The 26,715-nt window shown below is 37.6% G+C and overlaps 1 protein-coding gene across 4 annotated transcripts in view; it reads right to left on the bottom strand.

Moving 5' to 3' along the window:
• The window catches only part of LOC145985201 (uncharacterized), a 42,501-nt gene extending 15,858 nt beyond the window's left edge, over positions 1-26,643 (bottom strand). Inside the window, exons 1-8 of one of the 4 annotated variants that reach the window (XM_083118936.1) lie at positions 26,567-26,643; positions 20,924-21,033; positions 15,254-15,473; positions 14,474-14,633; positions 13,919-14,033; positions 12,326-12,382; positions 11,158-11,433; positions 7,044-7,219 (exon numbers count right to left, since the gene is read on the bottom strand). In XM_083118936.1, the coding sequence (XP_082975062.1) occupies positions 7,044-7,219; positions 11,158-11,433; positions 12,326-12,382; positions 13,919-14,033; positions 14,474-14,633; positions 15,254-15,473; positions 20,924-21,033; positions 26,567-26,628 (1,176 nt within the window). In that variant the 5' untranslated portion in view covers positions 26,629-26,643. Of the gene's footprint in view, positions 1-7,043; positions 7,220-11,157; positions 11,434-12,325; positions 12,383-13,918; positions 14,034-14,473; positions 14,634-15,253; positions 15,474-20,923; positions 21,034-26,459 lie in introns of all 4 variants that reach the window. The other 3 variants (XM_083118938.1, XM_083118939.1, XM_083118940.1) reach the window with 3 other exon arrangements.
• Between the last annotated feature and the right edge of the window lie 72 nt (positions 26,644-26,715).

The raw sequence follows: 26,715 nt of genomic DNA, 5'->3' as shown, positions 1-26,715 counted from the left end.
CAGCTTCATAATAAATCTCCAAATCAATAAGTGTATTGTTAAATGTGAAGTAGATACCGGGTCTGCTGTTACTCTTTTCAACGAGAAGTATTTTGATCAGTTGTTTCCACACTATGTTAAATGTAATTCTAGCCTACGATTACGAGGTGTAAACGAAGGATATGTACGTGTTACAGCACAAACATCCGTCAAGCTATACTTAGACAATAGAGATTATACTTTACCTGTCTTTCTCTGTCAGGAGACACTTTTATATCCATTGATCGGTCGTACATGGCTGGACATTATTCAACCATCTTGGAGGCGATTATTAGTTACAGCCAGTGTTCTTTCAACTAACACAGTACAAGGTACTATTACTAGCGCTGGTGCCGACGACCTAAGGCGAGAAATTTCTTCTAGATACGAGAAAATCATTGATGGTGATTTGTCCAAGCCCGTTACACCTTATTTGGTCGATATACCACTGAGATCCAACTCTGCACCGATATTTCGTAGACATTACGAAGTTCCTTACGGTATTCGAGACCGTGTTCAGGATTCTATTCAAAATCTAGTGAAAGTAGGGTTATGGGAACCGGTCGAATATTCTGATTGGGCCTCACCACTTGTCGTTGTTACCAAGAAAGATGGCTCACTTCGTCTCTGCACTGACTTCTCAGGAACAGTGAATAAAATGACTGAAAACGTCAAGTTTCCCATTGCTAGAGTCGAGGATATTTTCTCTAAGTTGGCCAGGTGTAAATACTTTACGGTAATTGACCTTCAAATGGCTTACGGACAGTTGGAACTTTCTGAAGCTGCAAAACGCATCACTGTCGTCAACACACCTTGGGGATTATTTAAACCTCACAGACTACCTTTTGGCATAAACATAAGTGGAGATCTGTTTCAAATGGTCCTAGCGAAGATCCTAGATGACATTCCCGGAGTTTCCTTCTACTTTGATGACGTCATCATCGGAGGTGAAACATTGCAAGAATGCTTCACACGCACGTGTGATGTCCTGAATCGTGTGGCCAAACACAATGTCAAAGTGAGCGCGAGCAAAAGCCAATTCCTAACCTCATCTATCGAGTACCTAGGATACAAGATTGACGTCACTGGTATACGGCCGTCAAACAAGAACTTGGAGGCCGTCTTAAATTCTCCACCACCTCAAGACAAATCACAATTACGTTCCTTCATCGGGATGATCAACTTTCATCGAAAGTTTGTACCCAACTTAGCTTCGAAACTTCATTTTTTGCTTTCTTTACTCAAGAAAAACGTCTCTTGGAACTGGGACGATAACTGTCAACACGAGTTCGACAGCATCATGGCGGAACTTCGAGAGGTAAATCCTATTGTACCTTTCGACCCAACAAAGCCAGTTGTACTTATCACCGATGGATCTCCTTTCGGCTGTGGCGCACAATTGTGTCATCGAGTTGAAAGCGGTCTACAGACCATCGCCTGCTCTTCTACCACCTACAGTGAGACGGAGCGCAGATACTCCCAGGTAGAGAGAGAAGCTCTAGCCATAGTTCACGGTATCAAGCGATTTCACAAATTTTTACTCGGATCCAAGTTCGAGATTGTTACAGACGCACGTGCTGTAAAGTTTATATTTTCTCCGGATCGAGCCATTTCAAAACATTCATCCAATAGATTGATGAGATGGGCTCTACTTTTATCTTCATACCAATATAATATAATTCATTCCAGCAAGGTAGAAGTAGCTGACATGCTAAGCAGGTTGCCTACGCAAACACGTGACACAATACCAGCTGGAGAAGAAGAACTTCATGCATATTTCGGGTCGATTGAAGATGCTGTAGCTCCTCTTTCTCGAGACGCAATACAGAACGCCACTTCAGAAGACCCACTGCTCTCATTAGTTGTGTCCTGTGTAGTAAATGGCTGGCCAGATCGACTCGACATGTCTACTGAACGGAAGAAGCTCGCACCTTTCTTCGAAAGAAGAGCTCACCTTACGTACGAGCAGGGAACGCTCATGTGGTCGGGTAGACTTATCATTCCCACAGTTAAACGGAATGAAGTTCTTAGAGCTTTACACGATGGACACATAGGTTCAACTCGTATGAAAGAGTTGTGTCTTTCCAGATTTTGGTGGCCAGGCATGTCAGCAGAGATTACGGATTTTGTAGCGAGCTGCAATACATGCCGAGCTAATGCTCCTAAGGTCCGCAACGGACCCGATTCTTCATGGCCTCTCGCTTCGTATGTGAACGAGAGATGGCATATAGACCACTTTTTCTTTGCAGGGCGTAAGTTCCTACTGATAGTAGACGCCTTCAGCAAGTGGACAGAAGTATGGCCTGTACACACATTGGACACAAAGGAAACGATCCGCTGGCTTATGCAATCTTACGCCACGCTAGGGATACCAAATACTATCGTATCCGACAACGGCCCAACGTTCACTTCTCTCGAATTTCGTAACTTCTGCCTTAAGAATGGCATCAAACATGTTACTTCACCACCTTATCACAGTCCTAGCAACGGCTTAGCCGAACGATACGTTCGTACTGTCAAAACCGCTCTTGTCAAGCTTATAACTGACTAACCCAATCTCAGCACGCTTGAACTTGATATGGGGATCGCCAACCTTCTTTTCATCCTTCGGAACACGCGACTGGGTGGAAAAGGAAGCCTGCCGGCACTTTCGGTCTTGAAATACCGACCCAGATTTTGGTGGGAACCAAACAATCTGCCTCTGTCGAGTGAATCTCCGTTCAAGCCGAGGAAGTCAGCAAAATTTCAGAACGATTCTTCATCGAGATATGGTACTTTCACCATCAACTCAGCAGTTTGGGTTCAATCACCTAAGCACGGTACTCCAAATTACATCCCAGGAGTTGTCATTCGTCGAATTGGGGATAGTATCCTCTACAAGATAATGTTGGAAGATGGAATCAAACGAGTGGTACATCCCAGGTGGTTGAAGAGACGTGTTTCACGTGACACTGCAGATGACGACGACATCAACGTTACAATACCAAATAGAAATTCAACAAACCCCGGTGGAACAGTACCAGAACCTACCCCAGGCAGAGCTGGATACCCAGGACCAGGTCCTAGCACACCTCACTCATCTCCGAGAAGGTCTACCAGGGTTCGCCGCCCACCAGATCGATACGGTCATCAGCATATCTGATTTTTTTTTTTTTTATGGGACACCTGGAGGGATGATACGGTCTAGGTATGGCTACAAGGCTTGGTCTTCACGGCCAGAAGAAGAAAAATCATAAGCAGATATATTCTGTGTAATGCTTGTTATATCATGGTTCAATGTATTTGAATGTTTCGGACATAACGTCCAGTGTATATTAAATGTATTAATTGTTCGCCGTCTGGTTATTAATCCACATTATCAAGTCCTTCACTCCGAATCATATCAGAAATCATCCGCATTTTAAAGATAACGCAGTTGTCGAAGACCGAACTTTTATCAGCAGTGTGAAAAAAAAAATGATCATTGCATTACGTTTTACCATGCAACACACAATAATACGGGCAATATTTCCTATCCAGATGGCTGCATTCAAACAAGAAAAAGGGACCTGAATTCTGCAATTATCACATTACCATGCACATCAGTGGCGGATAATGAGCTGTTGTACGAGAAGGAAGGGGGTCACTTTTATTTTACTTATCATGCGGTTTTTGTTCGTTTTGAAGAAGGTATTCAGAACTGTTTGCTTTTTTTTTAGATGCCAAAGGAAAAGAGCCCGTGTGCGCACAGGATCGTGGCCGAAACAATTAACAAGGGACCCCCCTCCCCCATTTGCTGATAGATAAAGGGGAGAAGTCACTCAGACAACAAAACACTGTTTTGGCAAATTTTATGACCAGCACAGTTGGGAAACGTATGAAGCGGGGAACTGGAGTTGCAACATACGTAAGATCGACGTCAACTTTTGCGGGAAACCTAGATGACAACGCATTAAGCGGGTTGACGATCTTTAGTTGGCCTATGCGGCATTGATGATTATCTGTAACAGTTTCCCTTTTTTTTAATGAAGTTCTACAGGGCACAAAGAACACGCTTTTAATTAAAGTAGTTACCGGAAGTTGTCGGCTACCAGGCCAAAAGTTCCTCGCTCACGGGAAATTGCTGGATCTTGAGCTCAGAGCTTTAGAGATATGGGTGAGACTTCCAGGTGCCACGCGTCTTGTATTTTGGAACATTTGTGCGATCTTATCTCGCATTTCACGTCTAGCACTGATAAATATTTCCAAGGTGGCGCATTCAGCGGGGAAAGAGCTTGACCTCCTATGCACATTGACAAAGAATGTCAATGTCCAGCGGGCATTTCGGGCTGCTTCCCTCGAGTTGTCAGCAGCTCTTACGACAAGGAAACATGTCAAGGTCAAGTTAAAATAACGTCCAGGCTCTCTCCACATTTGATCTTCTCTTCTCGACTTACGCAGGTGTCTACTTCGAATTAAGCGAAACCAGTTTTGCGGAAGGGTCTTGTAAACAACTTCGTATTAAAAATTATCCGTATTTCGATTTATCCGTACTGAAGTACATTATAAATCCTATCTTATTGGCTGGGGAATGGGAAGAACTTCGGATTAAAGGGTACTTCGTATTAACCAATATCGTATTAACGAGGTTTTCCTGTATCTTGTGAAGGCAGAGGAAGATTCCCCCTCGATACAGGCGTAATGCAATTGATGAGTGGCCACAGAGACTTAGGTCCTATGTGCAGGTCAAAGGTGGTCATTTTGTGCTTTGTGTACACAATATATCCACATAACACATATCCATATGATATAATATCTTAAAAGTATCTTCTGTTATTTCATTCAGAGGTTTTAAATATTTATATGGTAAGACTGGGTGTGTATATGTAGAATACTTCCGGCAAACAGAAGGTAATACAGGGTGTCTACCAAAATAACAAATCCAAAATTCTTGACTTTTTCTAGACTTATCTTTCCTTTTTCTTGACCTCTCTCCCTTTATTCTTAACATATATTTAATCGCCCCTTCTTAGACATAGTTGGAAATTAAGAAAATATACATTTTTATTCAATAAATATTCCCTGCCCCAAGGCCGGTAATGACGAGAACTGAAGCTGTACTTTTAAGAAGAGATTTAGACTTGCTTTCATTATTAATGCATGTAACAATTATTCTTAAGAAATAAAATGAACAAATCTTAACCACAACTCAATACAATTATAGATTTCCAAATATTCAATTTTTCAAATCACTGTACAGGTATATAACAATGTAAGTACACTATACAGTAAAAAATAGCAAAACTTCTTGACCTAAAGCATAATTTCTTGACTGGTAGACTCCCTGTTATAATATCAATTAATCTGTGATGCAACATAAACACATATCTAAAGCCTACATCTTCAAAATAGTTCATATAAAGCAAGTTAGTGAAGTTGGAATTATTAGTACAAGAACAAGCATATTTTAGTCTTTCAGATTTGCTTTATTGAGACTCAATGATAATTAGATGATTTTCTCTTTTATTTATTCATTTCCGACTTTGTTTATGTGGCGAAGTTAAGACATTAATGACTTCTCTTCCACTTAACCATTAATTATAGTGTTTAATTTTTAGTTTACAATTAATTGTATTCAATTATAAAATGAAAAAAATATAAATGAAAAATAAAGTGACAATAGAAAAATAAGTAATAAAATTAAAATAAAAGTAATACAGTTTGCATACGAGGAGTCTAAAACTGGATTAACCATTAATCACAGTACATTATGTTTTACTAACACAATGAAAAATATATCTGAAGAATAAAATTAAAAATAAATGCAGTACAGTTTCTATATGAACACACACACACATTCACACACCTATAGAGAAAGCAAATTTCGTTAGCTAAAAGTATTATTCATTGTTTTCTGGGAATAAATTTCTTCAAATTCCCTGAGAATTCCAGGTTTTCCATGTTTTTCCAGGTGTGTGGGAACCCTGTAAATGTTAAATTGCACTTGTTTTTCAAGAGAACAAAGTTTATTTGAATTTGTTCAAAATGAGTGAAAAAAAAAAACAAATTATAAAAACACTTTTATAGAGATAATTTCTCATCACATCAAGAAGTTGATTTGAAGTAAAAAGTTTCCTTCAAAAACTCTTGTAAGTACAGAGAACATGATTTCACTTGACTTTTCCACGTCAATGGGAAAGCTGCATATGTTTTGCCTCAGAAAAAGCACCTACATATTTTGACATTATGAATTTTACCACTGTATTCACAAAAACAACAACAAAATTAAGAATTTTGCACAAAATTACAGATTATTTATATAAATTGGGTATATCACACTGACTTGAGTACACAAATCCAAATGCAAAAGTCGAAGTATGTTGTGGGGTTCAGTAAGTTTTTGATTGCATGTATTCAGTTACTTATTATTTGATTTGATTTTAAAATTGTGGGAGCGTCAGCACTTAGGCTATTTTGCTGCCACCACATTGTACGGGGGCCAGCCCCTTACCATTACAAATAACAACTCTAACGCATAATTAAAAATCTTAAAATGTTCTGACTTCTGTTAAAAGCTGAGGCTGTAAACGGGCACTCAGCACACACAAGGACAAAAACAGGACAATACACACAAAATTATACTGGCCATAGTACCAGTCGCCAGAGCCTCGTTAGTTTTAGTCCAGGGTGCACTATGTGGAAGTGAGGTTGACTTTTGGGTGCCTACGTGGAAGGTACCCCCTTACACCCCTTGCTTATTATTGTTTGCTTTGGCAGTTACAGCTTCTTGCAAACACTTTTGAAGTGCAACAAATACATTTTCCACAGAATCAGCTTCCCAATCTACATTTAATCTGAAACTGTCACATCTGGTTTGCTACACTAAACACATTCACTTGCATCAATGGTTGCAATTAATGCAGAGGTGCTGTACACCTGATTAATTTGTTCCATCCCTATTATCTTACTCTGTCTCTCTTTGTGGAGGGGGGAGGGAGAGAGAGGTAAATTAATTTTAAAAAAACAAAGTGAAAAAGATGAAAAATAGAGCATTTCAAAGAGTCTACCTGAGGTGCCTGTTGAATAGGGATTCCTCCCCCATGGATGGGAACGTGGGTTGTCTGTCTGATCCCGACTGCTGAAGCATGAGGTTGGGCTTGGTAGTACTTCTCCGCATCCTGCGTTGGGAATCCCGATTTCTGGTTTGAATGCTCCATTTGTTGATGAAGGGATCCAACATAACCTGATTGGAAAAAAAAAAAACACCAATTGGTCATTATAAATTGGAACTCTTCCTTGCACCTGAATTTTTGTGAATCTATTCGATACTATAGAACCTCGGTGAAAAATGCAGGCTCAACCAGGACCAATTCTTTTATTACACAAGTATTATAGTGGAAGTATAAACCGGCCTGGTTAGGCAGATGAGTTTGTAGAGCAATGACACAGTATACTACAGATCTGGGTTCCAGTTCTTTTCCTTTGTGTGCTAGACTGGGACAATTTTCGAAAATTCTGACTGTAGGAAGCATTTTTGAGGAAAAGCGGGCAAACAACATTTTCTGAATGTAATTGATGTGCTGATTACGAATATTTTGTTTGCCACTCTCGATTTTGGTGTTATATGCTTCAAATCGCTAAAAAACAAAATGGCGGCAATACGAAATGAGTTCCTATTAACTTTTGAAGCAGCAGAAACAAAATAGTGATCTTGGTGTCAAACATTATGTTTTTGGGTATGCTGAATCCAAATATTATGTTTCCTAATCTGAAATTTTAAGCTGTTTGTTCCAAATCGCTAAAAAACAAAATGGCGGCTATGTGCATCCATGCTATGTTTCGTATCCATACTTTTGAACTAGTAATAAAAAGTGTAACAGTAGGATTTAATACAGAAAAAAAGTATAGAACATTGATAAAGTAAAGATGCAAAATAATAATATTATTCAAAGCATAAGACCATATTGAAATATTAACAGTATCAGTGTATTATAAATCCGCACGTTATCCTTATTCAACCTTATTTTGCCTACAAGCATAGTATAACATTTTTCTAGTCACGGATATTCATGCACTCCTTAGTGCCAGTATCTGCACATTTGCAAGCTGCAGTACATACAAGCTGGCCTTTCCTGCAGGAACATGTAGAGCATATACAACCACGCAAACATCCACAGATGGCAATGTCGTAGCAGGGTTGTGGAATTGGTGGCAGCGATTGAAGTTTTGAAACGAGCTGTCCATCAACCATTTTCCATCCCAAGATAGTAGGTGGTGGTAACACAGGTTTTGGTATGACCGACTGCCTCCACACTATGGCTTGATAGTGGGCGCGTTGTACATGAAACCGTAGAGCATCGGAAGTGCGGGGCAGTGTTTGTGGTGTTTTTCCTTTGCTGAACAGCTTTACTCTGGCTTCATCACAGCTGCTTGCCTCCGGTACACCATACAACTTGCATACGAAATTCTCTGTCTTGTGTACTGTTTCTTGTTTCAATTCGTCAATACCAAGATTTACTAGATAATTATTATTAGTGTTAAATATTTTCCATGCTGTCTTCTTACTGATCCCAGCAATGTAGGATACTGTGTCGCATCCTGTTATGGCGTGGAATGGGATGAGAGTTTCGAAGACAGGATCCGTAAATGAAAGCTTCTGCCTAACTTCATGTACTGGATTTTTTTTTTATGTTCCTGCTCGCAACCACAATTTCGTTCATCTAATCTTGTGAAATAATGCTACCAATTGCACTAATACATCTGCATCACGTGCTGAGACAACAATCTTATCAGCACCAGAATGAAGACAGTGAAGGACAATGCGCGTGTCCGCCTCTTCGTGGTTTACCTGCAATCCTTCAATAGACAAATCACGATTGTTTGTCCGTACATCATCCTCCTTGTGAAATCCACCGGAAACCACAAATATTTTGTCTTTAGGAGCATTATTGATCAAATGATTAGAGAGTAAACACTCTGAGTTAGCAAGAAAGACACTGAATTTGTTGGGGATTGGCACGGGTCCATTTTCTATTAGCCTACTCTCCTTACTAAATGAGCATGTTTCAAGAACCTATCCCTTGTTCCAGCCTTGATTGAAGTTGCGTTATATCGATCAAAGGTGACATCAATCCTCTTAATGCTTCTTCCCATAGAAAGAACAAGGTTAAGAAATACATCTGCCAGTTGACCAAAGTTTAAAAACTCCTGCAGGTTTTCCAAGTTCAAAAACTAATGCTTGACCATCTATTTTAAGGCATGACACAGACGGAATTGATATATCAGGTGGATAAATTACATCCTTGGTCATCACATCAGCTAGAATGGCTTTGTTTCCTGTAATCAGACTTCTGTTTGTGTTGGCAAGGGAGATTGGAATTGGCATTAGTTTATGACACAAAATGCGATTTAGATCCACATTACGACCTGCCTCATAGACAGTTGCGAGGTGCTAGAGAATATTCCTGTCAGTTTTCAAAATGGTTTCCTTGCCACTTACTAGAGGAACTTAAAGGTCTTTGCATTTGACTTATGTAGAGGATCACTTAACTTGACTTGTGTGTGACTTTTACCAGGGGCCAACATACTTTCCTTCACGAAGGTGTCTAGCTTTACCTGGCCCAATGTTTCAGCTTTGAGGAAAGTATCTTGAATATCTGAAGTAGCTAAATCCTTTGTTTGTGGCAATGTTCTGGAGGAACTGATAAGAAACATCTTAAGATGATAGCTCACAGGTGCAGGTCTTTCCAAATTTATAAGTGAATCCATGGTTCTATGTTTCTATCATTCTGAAATAAAGTAAAAAAAAAACATAATGTTTGACACCAAGATCACTATTTTCTTTCTGCTCCTTCAAAAGTTATTTGGAGCTCATTTCGTATGGCCGCCATTTTGTTCTTTTAGCAATTTTGAGCACATAGTTTAAAATTTCAGATTAGAGAACATAATATTTGGATTCAGCATACCCAAAAAACAGAATGTTTGACACAAAGATCACTATTTTCTTTCTGCTCCTTCAAAAGTTATTTGGAGCTCATTTCGTATGGCCGCCATTTTGTTTTTTAGCGATTAGGAGCACATAGCTTAAAATTTCAGATTAGAAAACATAATATTTGTATTCAGCATACCCAAAAACATAATGTTTGACACCAAGATCACTATTTTGTTTCTGCTCCTTCAAAAGTTAATAGAAGCTCATTTCGTATGGCCGCCATTTTGTTTGTTAGCGATTTGAAGCACATAACATCAAAATCGAGAGTGGCAAACAAAATATTCAGAATCAGCACATCAATTACATTCAGCAAATGTTGTTTGTCCACTTTTCCTCAAAAATGCTTCCTACACTTTTTACAGCCACATTTCTGAGAATTTGCACCAGGCTATGCCACAACATAATGTAACTATATTTATTTCAATACAAATTCACTAAGAATTGAAATAATGTAGTTGTAAAAGTTATATTCTTTTCATAATGGGTTACTACAATGAAAATTGATGAAGCTGTAAAAACAGAAGGTAATATTTTCCAAAATTGATACTTGCTAAAGTGTTACTACTAACAGACATACATATCGTAAAAAAAATTCCACTTCTTCAATAATGGTGTCAAGGTCCTTTTTTATAAAACAAACATAAAAACATGTATTTTTGGATCATATATTGTCTTTGAAGAGACAGCTTTGCACAAATTTTTAGAAAATATAAATTGTATTACAAGGTATGTTGATTACAATAGTTCTTATTCCAGAAGTCTTGGCTTTACCATTTCAGAAATACTGATGACTGCTTGAAGTCTGCAAATGCAAAATTCACTATATGCCATGAGGAAACATAGCCATTTCTAAAATAAAATATTAGTACTCATAGCACAAACATGGTTCAAACATTTCTTACACAAATACACACATAATAAATCTGTGGTGAAAGTGTGTCACTGAAATGAAAAGGCAAATAAATTATGTGTTTTCCAAGTTACACATATTTGTGTGTGAAGTGAACATATTAGTAGTGAATAATGATGCATACGTGTAATCACCTACAAAAAGCAACCAGTGTTGGACCACTTCACATGGACTGATCCTTTTAACTCATATTTAAAATACTTTTAGCACACACGAAATCTATACAATTAGCACCTTATGTTCTAGTAATAAAAGATAAATGAAAATTTTAAAGACATGCCTTGTGTATGTTGTTGAATTGACCTGGCCTGCTGTTGGCTGTGGGTTAGATAAACACTGGGAACATGTTTCCCAGGTTCCTCACGAGATGAAGACGAAGCCACAGGAGGTGGCTGTGCATACTGCGGATGGCCTGGTCCTGCATATGTGTAGATAGTCTGAGCAGGGGCCGGAGCATACGACACAGCTGTACTCACTACATGAGGTTGGCTCACAGGTGGATGGGGATAGAATGCAGTAGGTTGCGTAGTTGGATATGGAGAACTGTGTGCAGGCTCTGGAATAATACAAGCAATTTATTTACAAACATGTACCCATACAAACACAATTTTATGTATATACCGGTACATAAAACCCTCACATAGAAATTAATGAAGCTAAAAAAACATACAGCTCAACTGAGATCAGAAGAACCACAGGAAACTCGCGAATGAAAATGGATAGTCATTTGTTTTCTCCTCTTGCTTCAGATTCATTTGTGCTTGTTGCTACATGGATAGATTTCCTCCCTTGTTTCATTATCAAAAACTTCAGCAATCTTTAATATTACGTCTGGTCTTTCACTTCGTACAGTTTTCTCATTTACAATGATACAAACATTTGGCACTGATTAAAGGTGATGAAAATGTGTTGAAGAAGGCTGCAGATTTTGCATTGGGGTTTTCTTACCTTGGTTAAACTGTAAAGTTTGAAATGGGATTTACCTGAATTGTAAAAACACTGGATTGATTTTTATTTGTCCACCATATGATTATCCACATGTGTAGATTATCTTCATATTTAGTTATCTGTTTTATCCACCATTTTTGAAATGGATACTGGATAATCTGATACCTGTGATATTTTGGCACTTCCTGTTTGGAGCTCAAAAGCTTGTTTCTTTGTTATCTTATCCTGTGTTCATTATCTTTGTTGCAGTTATCTTCACACATTGTAAATGCATTTACATGTTAGTTTATTAATTCTATATTTAATTTACTCTTTTCCTGTTCTTGTTTACCAAAGGCTATTTTTGTATAAACTGAATTTGTTAATTTCAATATTCACATAAGAAACTTTACTAAATGCATATAAGAAATTATAAAAAAATGCTACATTTCAAACTATGGGGATTTTGTAATGGATATCCCTTGAATAATGAAAAGAGAGTAGTAAATTTTCATACTTACTATTCCACAACACAGCCCTCACATACTCATGGCCACCTCTTCGTCCATCATCCACTTCTGCAAGAAGAAATACCCAGCTGTTGCAATAATGTTACAATTTAAAAACATTAAGACTAGCTAAGTAGTAAAAGCAATTTGAAATAACCTGTTGGCACCTGAACCAACAAAATGAGATAGGTAGAAAAATTATGGCTTGGGCATGAATTGAACTCTATGTCAACAAACACTGGCACACTACAACTGCTATTGTTACTATGTCAGAACGTCACTCCCAAGTGAGAAACTGGAAAACTGAATACAGTGTGCTTTGAAAGAGATGGAAACCATATGCAATACACCTACTGCCAGGAGTACTGTATGATCCCTAGAAAAACATTCAGCTGAAAATTAATAACATTATCATTTTCATAATTGGGAAAAGAGAGACGCGGTAGTATATAAATACGGAGAAACTAGTACTCACTTTTATCCGCGAAACTGTTTTTTCTTCTTTATCGATTAATTTCAGTGGCCACTGCCACCATCCTCGTTGGATGGCAAGCAAGCAAGCAAGTTCCAACGAGGATGGTGGCAGTGGCCACTGAAATTAATCGAAAAAGAAGAAAAAACAGCTTCGCGGATAAAAGTGAGTACTAGTTTCTCCGTATTTATTATTATTATTTTATAATAAAGGAGTTGCAGATTCAATCTTCAGCAAGGACACATAAATTGAATCAGATATCATTTTAAACTGTAGACCTTGTTGTGACAAGCATAAAGTGGTTTTCAACTTTGGAAACTTTTCTTGTTATCATCTTATTGACAGTCATATATTAACTTCAACAATTCTAGTTCTCGCACATAATACTCTTCGAAGGTTAAATCAATACATATATGTATATGCAAAAGTAAATTTATGTAACAGACAATATCAGTTTATCAATAAAATTACTAATAATTTTACCCATCAAATATAATATATAAGCACCCTGTAATTTATGGTAAAATGGTGACAATTTGTTCTTATTTTTATACAAATAAAGGTATAATTCACATACTTCGATTTTTGTAAATATCAAAATATGCAGTCCCTTTTTCTAAGAAAACCCTATTGTATCCATGTTGTTGTATACATTGAATAATGAAGAAACTAGGATCTATGCCATCAAGAACATTTACTATTTTATATCAGATCGGTACAGCATTGATTATCAGTATGAGTACTTTAGTTGCATTGACAAATACTTAATATTAGACCATCCTTATACAATAGTATTCAATTCAACTTAGAAATAATAATAAATGTAAAGGTACTTTTAGTGAATTGTATAAAAATTGTCATGTACATTTATTTTTTTATTATTATTTCTACCATGCTTGTAGCTACAATACAAATTATTATTTTCCTCTAATAAGTATCTTCAAGAAATAAAATTCAGTTACAGGATTTGTCAAAGATAATGTCAAAGGTGTCCTCATCAAATTTGTTGCACATGTGAACCTTCTGTATTTTATTTCCTGAAAACAATATTGTTAGAGGAATCACAAGAGAGGAAAAAGTACCAAAAAATACCATACAATACCCATGAATTGTAGATGATTGGCCACACTTACTTAAAAACTTACTTTGCTGAGGATATGGTGGCATTGCACTAGGTGCTTTGTAGCTGTAAGTTTGATGGTAGTTTTGAGGGGGTGGTGATGGGCTATGGGATCTCTTCAGTGCACCCTAAAAAGAAAATATTAAGTATGTGAATGCTGTTTTAATATATGTTGCTTGCTTATCACTATATTATTATTTGGTATGCCATGACGCAAGAGGGTGGTGGAGGAACTAAAGTTAGTGAAAATTTTAGGCTTATCCAGGGTCTTTGGTACTCTGTGTAGATGCTCTACCACTGAACTACCAATCCAACCTCTGTCTTCGTCCCAAATTTCCTTCTCTAAATAACTCTAATAACATTTTACAGATATGTACCAAAAAAATTATCAAATAACAAAGTTTTAAGTGTGAAACTGCACTTGCTATTCAAGACAATCAAGTTTATTCAACATTGTACCAAATAAATGAACAAAAATATTTTGATTTGAAACACCTCCCATTAAGAAGGGTTTTAAAGAGAAAAAAAGTAAAATTTATTTTCAATAAAAATTAAATGTGAAACTTACCGGAGGTAACAGAGTATGCTGCGTGTGAGTTGAAGGCACTTTGTTACCATACAGATGTCCAGTCCTCCCTGGAATGGACATGTTTGACTGCAGGAATATCTGGGGATGGCTACCCAATGCAACAGCCCCCGGTTGGTACGCAGGCACATTCATCAAGTCACTGAAAGTGATAAAAAACATTCATGTAATAGATATGTGATGGATCTACACACTCCATGATATTATGGCAGTTGTCCCCTAGAAAAGTAGTAACATCATGAAATTGTTTACAATGCAAGAATCTGTAAGATGATAACCTTCACATTGTTTGACCCAAAGCATTTCACAAGGGGGATCATGCCAAATCAATCCAACTTGAAGTGGAAATTGTTAGGTGGGGGATGTTTGCTCGAACCTCAAGGTTAGCTAGGGAGATGCCTTCCATAAATTTCCCTAACTGGAGATACCATTCTCCTACATTCCCCCATTTCAAGCACCAAGAGATAACTACCATATTAAACTGTGCAAGAATTACTGTATTCTTTGATGAACGAAGATCACATGGAAGAACATCACAATGCCAAGTCAGGACTTGAACAAAGAACCTTTGGATGTGATCACTGCTTGGCCACTGAAGCAGCTAATTTGGCTTCAAATCAAGTTTATCTAACTGCTACGTGCTCCACATCTTCACATTTGTAGCAAAAAGGTAAATATCCTAGAGGAGGTCTATAAGTAATGGGAAATTTAGTTAGAAAATACACATTTGTTGTTTGCATTCCGCAGCTATGGAACACTTACTTAGTCTCCTTCACAACCATCTGCCGGCGACGATTGTCATCCTCGTGCAAGACTTTTTTCAGCTGAAGGAAAAGCTGGTGTTTCTCTTCCTTCAGCTGGGCTAAGCGAGATTCTAACTGCGAGATCTGCTCTCTTGTTTCTCCTAAGGTCATCACATCTTGCTTCTGTTGTCTTTCTCGTTCCTTCCTCTGTCGTTCCACTTCAGCATCTGCTTCTTGTTCTAAACGAAAGAAATAAGAGAGAAGCTGAGACTGAGATTCACTCCCTTGCTTCAACTATAGAGCTTCTCAGACTATTATAGAATTCTTATCCAGATGACATGAATTACGGTGAATTTCTACAAAGGACATGTGGAAAGTACAAATGTCCAGTATTCCAGGACCCTATAAAAGCTGATTTGTGCAATATATGCACTTTTATACAAGGTGGTGGGAAAAAAAAGGTAACCGAAATTCTGCAACATGTACTAATTCATTTGTCTGTCTCTTCTTTGATCACAGATTGTTGTCTAATCATTCCTCAATATACTTTGGAACAATGCAGTTGTAGCGTGGAACATTACAGTTTGGTCCAAAAAAAGTATCCCCACCCAAAGGTTTTATTGCAAGCAGATGGAAATGAAAACTAACCTAATTCTATTGAAAGCAATGTAGTATTTTTCTACACTATTTATCATCAATTTTCTTCTACTATCCATTATATTTTCAATTTGTGTGAACTTTGTCACAACATTTTGTGTTCTATAAGAGCCTGTGACCACAAGACAGGAGCCCGGGTTCAACCCTCAGGGTCTTAGGTGGGAATTTTCCCATCTATATCCCTTCATAATTCGATCGAGGACACACACTCAGCATTTTATAAATAAGGGAAATTGCTAAGGGTAAAAGTTGCACAACAGTGGTGCTATTATAGTCATAACATCTCCTACGTGCTCATGGCACAGGGTAATGTGCAAACCAGGAGCGGCGCCAGTGGGGTGCTTGCACCCCTTAAATTTTCTTCCTTGCCCACTTAAGCACCTCCTATCTGATATGTTATAAAACTTATTGTATAATAAGATGTTTCAATCCAATAATAATAAAATACTGTGTCGTTGTTTTCAGTAGAAATAGGTTAGTTTTCATTCTCATGCTCTTTCAATAAAACCTTTGGGTAGGGATATTTTTTTGGACCAAACTGTATTACCGGAACATTTTCATTTATGAGCACCACCAAAGAAAACCATATTGTACTGGGTGGAAATGTTCAGAACAACTGGTTCAGAGAATAATTATAATGCAAGACGATCTGGACAACCATGAAGCACAAGAACAAACAACAACACTGGTCATTGAAGCTAAAAAAATATACAGCTCAACTGAGATCAGAAGAACCACAGGAATAATTTATAGAAAGAACCAGTTTCATGTGTATGGTTAAGGACATTGGAGCTCACTCCTATCGCATACAGGTATTTCATGAATTGAGACCTCAGGATTTCCGTTCTCGCTTGCAGTATTGTGGACGTGTGCTTGCGAATCTTTATGAAGACGAACATTACATTCACAATTTAGTTATTTATTTGAGAAATCCTGAATACAGAGAGAATCCATTTTATATCAGGATATCAACAGTGAGAAAAATATAAATTAACAAATGAGAAGGATGCACACATATGTAACAAGAATAAAAAATAAATAAATAAATAAACAATAATAATAAAACAATAACAAGGGTATAACAAATATTAATTTGTCTTCAGCTGCTTGATGCACGCATTTCTGAAAGCACTGCTTAGATAGATGGAAGCCTGGGGGATCATTTAGTGTATTGTACCTTGTTTGTAGCCTATAGAAAAATGACCTTTGTTCTAGGGATAGCCTTGAGGCTTTTGTATAAAAGAAGTTGTTGCATTTGCTGTTGTTACGTGGGATCCGGATGTGAAGATGTGGCAAGAGTTAGTTAGTGAAAAGTTGTCCATTCATGATTTTGAAAATAAATTTTAGATCTGAAACTTGACGGCGAAGGTACAGATCGTGAATTTGAAGAGTGGATAGAATTTCATGTTTGGAAAAGTTTGCAAGGGCTGGGCATCTATGTTTGACTATTCTGATAAAGAAATTTACCACTTTGTTTGTTGTTATTGCTATCACAAGCCACTGACCAAATACAGGAACCATATTCAAGAATAGGTACAACGCACGTTTTAAAGTAGGTTTTGAGGGCAGAAACATCTGTGATATCTGTAAATTAGCCCAAGGGTTTTCATAGCTCTCGAAGTTATGTAATCTATGTGGTGGCTGAAAGTGAGTTTGCTGTTGAAAATGACTCCAAGATCTTTGTGCTATTGTACAAATGGGATGATTTTGTTGCATAATCTATAGGATGGTGCTGTAAAATTGGATTTGAGGGTAAACCTCATAAAAACAGATTTCTCGGAATTTATTTTCAGATTCCAGTCTTGGCACCAGCGTTCAATGTGTGTGAGATTGTCTTGCATGGAACAAGTGTCTTCAACTGAAGCGATGTTTCTAAATAACTTACAGTCATCAGCATACAATAAAATTGAGCATTCTGGAGAAATATATTCATGAATATCGTCCATGAAAAGAGTAGCCATGATGAAGAGCAACCAGATATGATAACCTTTTGCTTTCTATTGTGCAAGTAAGATGACAGTAATTTAAGAAGAGGTCCGTGAATGTTGAATCTATTTGAAAGTTTATGGATGAGTTTTGTATGAGGGACAGAGTCAAAAGCTTTAGAAAAATCTAAGTAAACGACAAACAAGCAAGGTTTGTGTCACATGAAGCATGAGGAAGAAAACCGTGTTGAGTGGGAGAGAGGAACGGAGTAGCATGCGCAATGATACGATTGGAAATTATTTTTTCGGCTAGTAGTGCAAGTGCAGGAAGTAAGGAAATCGGACGATAAGAAGTAACGTGAGTTTTGTTTCTGTGTTTGAGTATAGGAACTATATTTGCTTGCTTCCATGCAAGAGGAAATACACCCTCGGAAAAACATTTGTTAAAGACTATGCTGATTGGTTTGGATAGAATATGGGCTAATCGTTGTAGAAATATGCCAGGGATATCATTAGGAGCATTAGCTTTAGAACATGAAAGAGATTTTAATAATTCGTGGACTTCATTGCAGTTAGTTGAGATTTGAGAGAGTGTGTAAGGAGTGATGGGCTTGACTTCAGGCAGTGCAGTAGCGGTATTATTTGTAAAGTTGTTGTGAAAATACGAGTTAAAAACTGATGTGCAGTCTTTGTAGCAGACTTACCGTTCCAGGAGACTTGAACGGGAATATGGTCGTGTTGTCGGCGTGAGTTAATTAGCATCCAGAACATTTTGGGGTTTTTAGCAGCACTTTCCGTCACAGTTTGAATGTAATTATTATAGTCTCTTTGCATTAAGTTTTTGCTATGTTTTCTTAATTGAGTAAAAGTGTTCTGTGTATGAACGTTTGGGACTTGTTTCCACAGGATCCACGCATTATTTTTGTTCTTCAGCGTAAGTTTTGTCTCTTCAATATACCATGATGGGAATCGGGATGTTTTTGTTTTCCTTAGGGGCATGTGATCTTTAATTATAGCTTGCACACAGTCCACGAGGAAATCCACTGCTTCTTCCGCTGGGAGGGGGTCCATCATTATCCACGGTACAAGGCTGGTGACAAGAGAAAGCTGCTCCCAGTTGACTTTTCCAGTTGTAGACTGGTCTGGAGGAGGGGGAAGGCCTGGGGGCTTTTCCAGGGACTCGGATTTCGGCATGGATAGGGGTGGTCTGATGAATGTCATGTTCTCCTTAGCAGACATGTAAACAAACAAAACATGCATTTTCTTGGCTGAGAAAAGCCAGACGACTATGTGAAAAAAACACTTCACTCAGAGAAGGTAACAATATGAGCCGGAGTTTCAAGCCACGACATTATTGGCCCCTGTTTTATAGAGGATAGACATGGTAACACAATATGTAACCGCTATGGTATACAGGCAGCAAGTCATAGAGCAGTTTCAAGCAGACGTAATGACATTTTGTGAAATTAACAATTTGGATTTTGACGAGCAAGTGTTTCAGCAGGACGGAGCCACCGCACACATAGGGCGAGGAAACCGATAACTGTTAGAGGAACGGTTTCCACATCGGCTTGTATCAAAAGGATCCGAGTTTCCTTATCCATCTAAAAGTCCAGTTCTTACAATACCCGATGCATTTATGTGGGGGCTGTTAAAAGAGAAGGGTTTCACACCACCTCCACAAACTCTGCACGAGCTTCGCACAAACATTGAATCAGTTGTCTCTGACATAACGCCCGAACAGTGCTCTGGAATGGTTTTTAGAATAACTGAGCGCATGGAATACGTTGTTCAGAAAGGAGGGGGATATGTAGAAAATGTAATTGTACGGTAGAGAGTTCTAACTTGAATAGTAGAGTGTATAAATTCATATAACACATAGTAAACACAAAGTAACGCTTCAGTTAACTTTCTTTTGCACCACTCTGTATTACCTTATAAATTGGCATACACACAACATAGAAATTTAGACATCAGACACTGTCCATGTCATCAGTGATTCAAAGGCAACAGACCCTCTTGCAGTATCACTGACAGAGACAGGTAAAACAGGCGAGGTGAAAAATCAGGAAAAAACAGAGTTGGCTCACTTAGTTGGACAATGGTATGGTATGCCAGGGACCCTGGTCTGGGCCCTGGTCAAGCCTGCATCTTTTTTGGCTTAAATTTCTGTTTTTGTTGTGTTAATTGCATATACACACAATACATAACATTTCTAAGCACACTAATTTTATTAATATGAAAGCTTCTTATTTATTTAAAGTTTAAACAACAAAATTCATTGTGCAAGTAAATTTTATGCTTTTTCTTACATACATACAATTTAATATGTTCTCTTATTGGACAGATCCAGAAAAGGGTTCCCCTTACTTTGACAAAACTATTTCCTTTGTCTTTCTGCACTTTCCATGCAATCCTAGAATAAATTTTCAGACCATTTTGTGGGGTTTTAACCTACTAATAACGGAGCTTTAAGTGTTAAACTGCACTCAAGGATAAAGGTTATTCAATATTATTCAAATAAATGAACAAAAACTAGAAAACATTTTCATTTGGAATATCCCAATCAAGAAGATGGCGCAAGGAAAAAAGTAAAATGTTTCATTCTTAATTATTGGTAAGTATAAAATACACTTGATTTTCCCAGACTTTACCAGGTTATTGGATGTATTTTCAAATTCCCTGACTTTTCCACTTAAGACTGAATTCCCTGATTCTTCCAGATTTTCCAGGTCAATATGAACTCTGCAGATGTTTTGTAATAATCATATTTTCTACAAGTAAAACAACTCATAAATGAACTTGTCAACTTTTGAAGCTGGTGTGTTGGGGAAAAAAGCAAGTTGCAGACCCCACACATAAGTATACCTCCAGTTCTGGTGTAGAAAATTGAGCTGTGCAAAAATCATATAACATATAGAACACGAACCACAAAAATTACAATTCACTTTTCACTTCTGAATATAAGCTTCTTGAAGGAGTCTAGTATTCTGAATGTTGGTCAAATCAACCTAAACATTTTTGTAAACACTTCACATGAAAGAAACTGATTTCTCTGTTTACCACCCACACTTGAGGCTATCTAATGCATTTGCCTCTGGGCTTACCTTGCTTCTTCCTTTGTCTCTCACGTATGATGTGGTTCTTCAAAGCATCCCACATCGCTTCACTTCTCTTTGGCCTTTCGACTACTACTGCTGGCATGGCCTCTTCTTTTCTTGAAGAAAGACATGCATGAATTAAAGATATTGATTACTAAACCCTATTAATTATTTGATTCCTTGTTAGTTACCATTGATGTTTAAAATAATAATAATAATAATTTATTTATGGGCCTACAGAAATCCAAATACTGGTATTAGTACTTTAACATTAACTTTTGTGAATCCCCAATACATATGTTATGTCACCTCATCTGTAACATGCACACATCTTTTTCTCATTTCACTTGCTTTGTTCATGGCCACCGTGATCTAGTTGGTATGTTGTCAGACTGCCACGTGGGAGACTCAGGCTTCACTCCTGGGTGGGTGATCTAAGGTTGGATTTTCCCTGCCTCATTCCCGCATAAAGCAACTCTGGGGCTCACCCAGCCTCAAATCAATGGCTACCTGGGGAGGAAGGCAGCTGGAGCATGGTGCTGACAACATCAGCTCCAAAATGGCCGAGATCGAGAATGTTTGGGGTCCCACATCCCGTAAATGTGCCTTTATATGATATGATGCTTTATGCACGGGGGAACGTTACCTTTATTTGTTTTGTTCAATAAATGTTGTAGTGGCAATGTGAAAAAAGTTAACAATTTAGTAAAAATCTGGGACAATATATCACATTTGGACACGATGGAAGCACAGTATCTAAAAGTAGTTGCCATTACACCGAAGCAAAAATCAACACATGTCACTTGGGTATGAACTAATCAACAGCAATGTTCCATAGCATAGTGGCATGGCAAGCTGCCAAGCATGCATTCAATTGGTGAAATCCTCAAGTGACACATGCCGCTTGTTGCTTCAGTGAGACATCTCCTCAGTGACACAATTGACAAAAGAATCTAATATGTAAATTTGTATTTGGTTATGACTAATCTTAGACTGACTGGGACAATGACAATAAGAATGAATGGTGATTACATGAAAGAAAAAGCACAATAAAACAATAAATAATACACCTGAGCACATAACGTTCAGCAGCAAGATTTTGGGTCAAGAAAACATGTGGTTACCAATATGATGTGGCACTAATATGGTTGACTAATGCTGACAATTTTCCACATGCACTTGACATTACATTTACGCATTAAAGCTTAGTTTAAAAAAAAATAACTTACTGTATACTCTCAACTACATGCACAATGAAATAGCGTGCATTAAAATCCTAAACATACACCATAATGTTAACTGGGGCTAAAGTTGTAACATGTTAAAAAGATAAAATAAAAAAAAATGATGATTGATTTAGGTCCACTTTATACTCAGACAAAGACTGGGTTTACAGCTTCAAGAGAAACTCAAATTACTGCATGGTATAACTCTACAGGAAATCTTAACCAGGACTCCTTAATTACAAGGTGGCATTGTCAGTCACAATGTTTACAATGTTTGTTTCTTTGTTTTTAACAAATAATTATACTTACTTTAGCTAGCAAAGTTTGTAGTTTCAACTGACTTTTATGTATACTTAAGATTGTTCTTCACTTGACTACTTAGTAATCACTAACACTTCACAATTTTGGATTTGCACTTTACTGGCAACGCCCAGTAACACTTCCCTTGCATCTTGTAATTCAGTTTTCTTCTTTTTATTGTGCTCCTCTCCAATATATCCTCCTTTCCCAAGTTGACTTTTAGTCGTTAATGTCTTTGGAGGTTTTTCTTCACAAACTAAATGGCGAAATGTACCTTCTACAATGCATAATTTCTTGTGATGATTATGAACACCTGAAAACTATTTTCATAACCATATTTCTGTTAAAAAAAAGTCTCGGTGGCTAGATGCTGCCCTATAGTTTCTAGACTCCATTATTTTTTCTGTGAAGCCTGCTAAAACAATACTCTTTTTTTTTCAGGCTGCAAAACCATTGCCTTTCCTGCTTCCATTGAGGCAAGCCAAACACTTCCCTTCCCTACAATGTTTCTTGAACATTCCATCTTTCACAGAGGGGAGCCTGCTCATTCTTTCCCTCTTTTGTTGAGGAAAGAGGTGGCAACAAAATTGTTACTTGGTATAAAGGAGGGTTGATGTTTACTTTCAATCTACGATGAAAAATGTTATTTTTTTAAAATAGGTTTATTGTAGTTGGTTATGGTCAAAATTAACAGTGTGCTTTGGGGTATTTCAATCCACATATTCTGCAAGTCTTTTATATTTTATATTTCAGGTAAGATTTTAACTAAATCCCAGAACACAGGTTTGCTTTTCTGAAATTTTCTCTCACAGCAACATTTTCTGTTATTAATGTTAAGAGCCTTGAACTTGAACTGCCAAACCTAAAAACAAGAGAAGTTAGGGATGGCAGCAGCAGTCCATATCCAAGACGACAGGAAACTAATGGATGCTCACAAATAAAGAATCATGTAGGAGTATATATGGAAGGGAAAAAAATCATTCTCCAGACAGAGTGCAGTAAGTAATCACTAACCTTGTATGAATGTGTTATTAACACACATAAATAGAAATCAACACGTGAAAATGTGTGCATGTAATACGATTAGCTTGGAAATAAACAATCAGAACTTGGGCCAGTCTTTCCTTGGATGGGAACTAAATAAGATGTAGATTCTGAGCCAAAGTTAGGGTGACCAGATGTCCTACTTTTTAGATGTCTGTCCTGCGTCCGGGCAGATTTTATAGAAATTGATGAATGTCCTTTTTTGGAAAGAATATAACATCAACCATAGCAAATGTGCTGCATAGAGAACACATAACAATCATCATTTAAGGCATATCACTTGAGACACGTGAAGTATTCAAGCAATGCTCACCTAGCATCTGGGAGCTGAACATGATCACTTTGCCGACAGAGTCATTAGTATTATTCTAACTCGTAGCTTTGCCCTCCGAGCGCATCCCAGACGGGAACGCATGTAGTATGTGCAGTTAGTTCCTTTTCGATTGTTTGGTTTATTTAGGGTTAGGTATGAAAACAGCCACAGGTTAAACCACTTACAAAGAACACCCCATGCCCGGGCCGGGATTCGAACCCAGAACTCCTGGCACCCTAGCATGCTGTGCTAAACACCCCGACATGGAGGTCGGTAAGTTTCTTTTTGGGTCATAGATATGTGATAAAGAAGCACATGGTGAGAATTTTGATTATTACACATTATTTATTTTCTTGAAATAACAAAGCGAGAAAATATTCAGATTTTAAAGGAAGGAAAAATCAAATATTGGGTAAAGTGTACGTTGGCTGCCACTTCACGGAATCAAAATAATATTTCTTGTCCCAATCTAAACTATGCCATGATGCCAGAGGTCCTGAGTTCAAAAATGTTTATATGTATATACAAAAAATAAATAATAAAAATCATTTATTCATCATTAGGCAACTACACGTTGCAATAGACTTCGTCAAGAGTGAATTTACATTCCAATATTGTTATAAGCAGGATTTAAATTGAATACAGTGTTTTAAATACATTCCACTATTGTACGTGTTCAAGCATATATTAGAATAAAAAATCATTTTACATACAAGTCCTTATTTTTTAGTTTACACATGTTATTACACATCCTGGCTATTATACAGTACTCATATGCCTTTCACTGTTAACACAATTCTATTTAGTGTTAAGGTAATGATGATGCTATCCCAGCATACATTGTTGTTAGGTATAAGTATATTTTATTTAAATATTTAAAGACACAAAGATTAGCTTCTTTAAACTCAGTTACATTATAAATACAATTTTCTGTTAGAAACTTTTGAATAGATATCCGGCATCTATTCATGTTCAACTGCCTAATGCTTAGGGGTAACAGATTGTAGTGTCTCTGAGCATCATATTTGTACCTGTCTTTTGTTTTACTAAGCCTGATTGTAGTGTCTCTGAGCATCATATTTGTACCTGTCTTTTGTTTTACTAAGCCTAATATAGGGTGTCTCACAGTGGCGGCAATTAGGGGGGGTGACTGCACCCCCCAGTTTTCACCACTTTAGCCCCCACACTATGCTCAATCGGTAAAACTGTCATATACGAGAAATCACTCTAACTCGTTCATTCTCTACTTTCTTACATTCGTACTTGACGGAAAAATTCTAGCATAGCCCCGAAAACCATTCACGCATAGCCCACAAAACCATTCGGGATAGTATGACCATCCACGAATAGCCCCAAAAACCATTCTGGATCGTATAACCATCCACGAACAGCCCCAAAAAACATTCACGATAGCCATCATGGTAAGATTAGGTTAGGTTGGGCAATATAGTGAAAAAACTGCATATTTGGAAACACTTATCAGGGATTACGTCATCAGATGCTTGCAACATCCGGTTCAAGTACATGGATGGAAATGCAAGTAACAGCTTTCGTGCATCGGATGGACATTATTATAGAAAAATACATGATTTAGCGGCCAAATACATTGAAAAATGCGAGAAAACACTTCCACGACCTTCCAAAATTACACAAACTCAATTCCGTAAGTACTTTCTCCTGTAAATTTGAAGAAATCCATGGCTAGAGTCTAGTTTACGTCCTTCTTGCCTTTTGGTGGTGACCGATGGGAGTTAACAACACTGCATGCTCGTCTTTGTGTCCACGTTGTGAATGTGTGTTAAAGAAGAACAGGTTCCAAAAACTTCTAAATAGTGTAAAATACGTTTATCCCCAGTGATAATTCAGTGCATCGTTCAAAACCGTGCTAGCAGCCAGCCGGCGCTCCGGCATCTCTTAGGGTGGTAAGTTAGTTTTTCTTTTTACACTTTCTGTTCACGATAGCCCCACTAAGCATTCACGGGAACGAGGTATGCCTACGAGGTTAGGTTCCATTAGCACTCATTTCACCCCTAAATATGTGCTTCATCATCGAAAAATGTCCTCAGTATGTTCAATCACGCATATCCGGACAACATCGGTTTTTCTCGATTTTCTCCTCCAGGAAATTTTTTCTCGTCTTGGGATTTACTTTGTTGAATTCCTTATACAACAACCTTTAGAACGATATATGACACGTATTCCTTAGGAAAAGGACGTAAACTAGACTCTTACCAAATCCATTTCCTGCATATGACATTTTTACCTGCTCAATCTTATCTACAAAGGGAAATGTACTGACTTTGCTTCCCCAGGGTTTTGGAACCCAATCGCCGCCACTGGATACTTTTTCCTCTGAGTGCACCGGGAAGGCTCTGATGTTTTCTTTTACATACATCAGGCACTGGTAAATATATATTTCAGGTAGTCATTATGGTACCATATTTTTAGTTCAATATCAAACAGTCCTTTTCTGGCTTTACGAAACACGAGGAAACGTGTGATATTGTTTAACCTAAATTACTTTGAGTTTGTAAATTACTTATGACAAACGATTTGACAATTCCCATGATTGTATGGCCCAGGTATTTTGCACACTTAAGGAGTACCGTGTACTGGTGGTTGATTCTTGCTTTTTTTTTCCGGTTCACTGTATACTTACCCTGCCACTTTAGATAATTCTGCCCTTAAACAAGGTTCAAAGTACGCAAAGGTACCACTTCTAATGCGGAGAAAATAATAATTAACAAGTAAACAAATTATAACTACCCTCCGTTTTTTCCCGTCCGCTCACCACGGATCGCAACGCATCGTTTCGCCTCGCTTCGCATGCGACTTGCAAAAAGAATGACGACTTGCAGGTCTTGCTAATTATCCATCATTCCATACCCAACAGTGCGCTCTGGGCAGAAATTTTT

Source organism: Lepisma saccharinum, chromosome 3 (assembly GCF_977018435.1).
Source record: "Lepisma saccharinum chromosome 3, izLepSacc3.1, whole genome shotgun sequence".
NCBI lineage: Eukaryota > Metazoa > Arthropoda > Insecta > Zygentoma > Lepismatidae > Lepisma > Lepisma saccharinum.
This window is presented reverse-complemented; position numbering and strand designations above follow the sequence as displayed.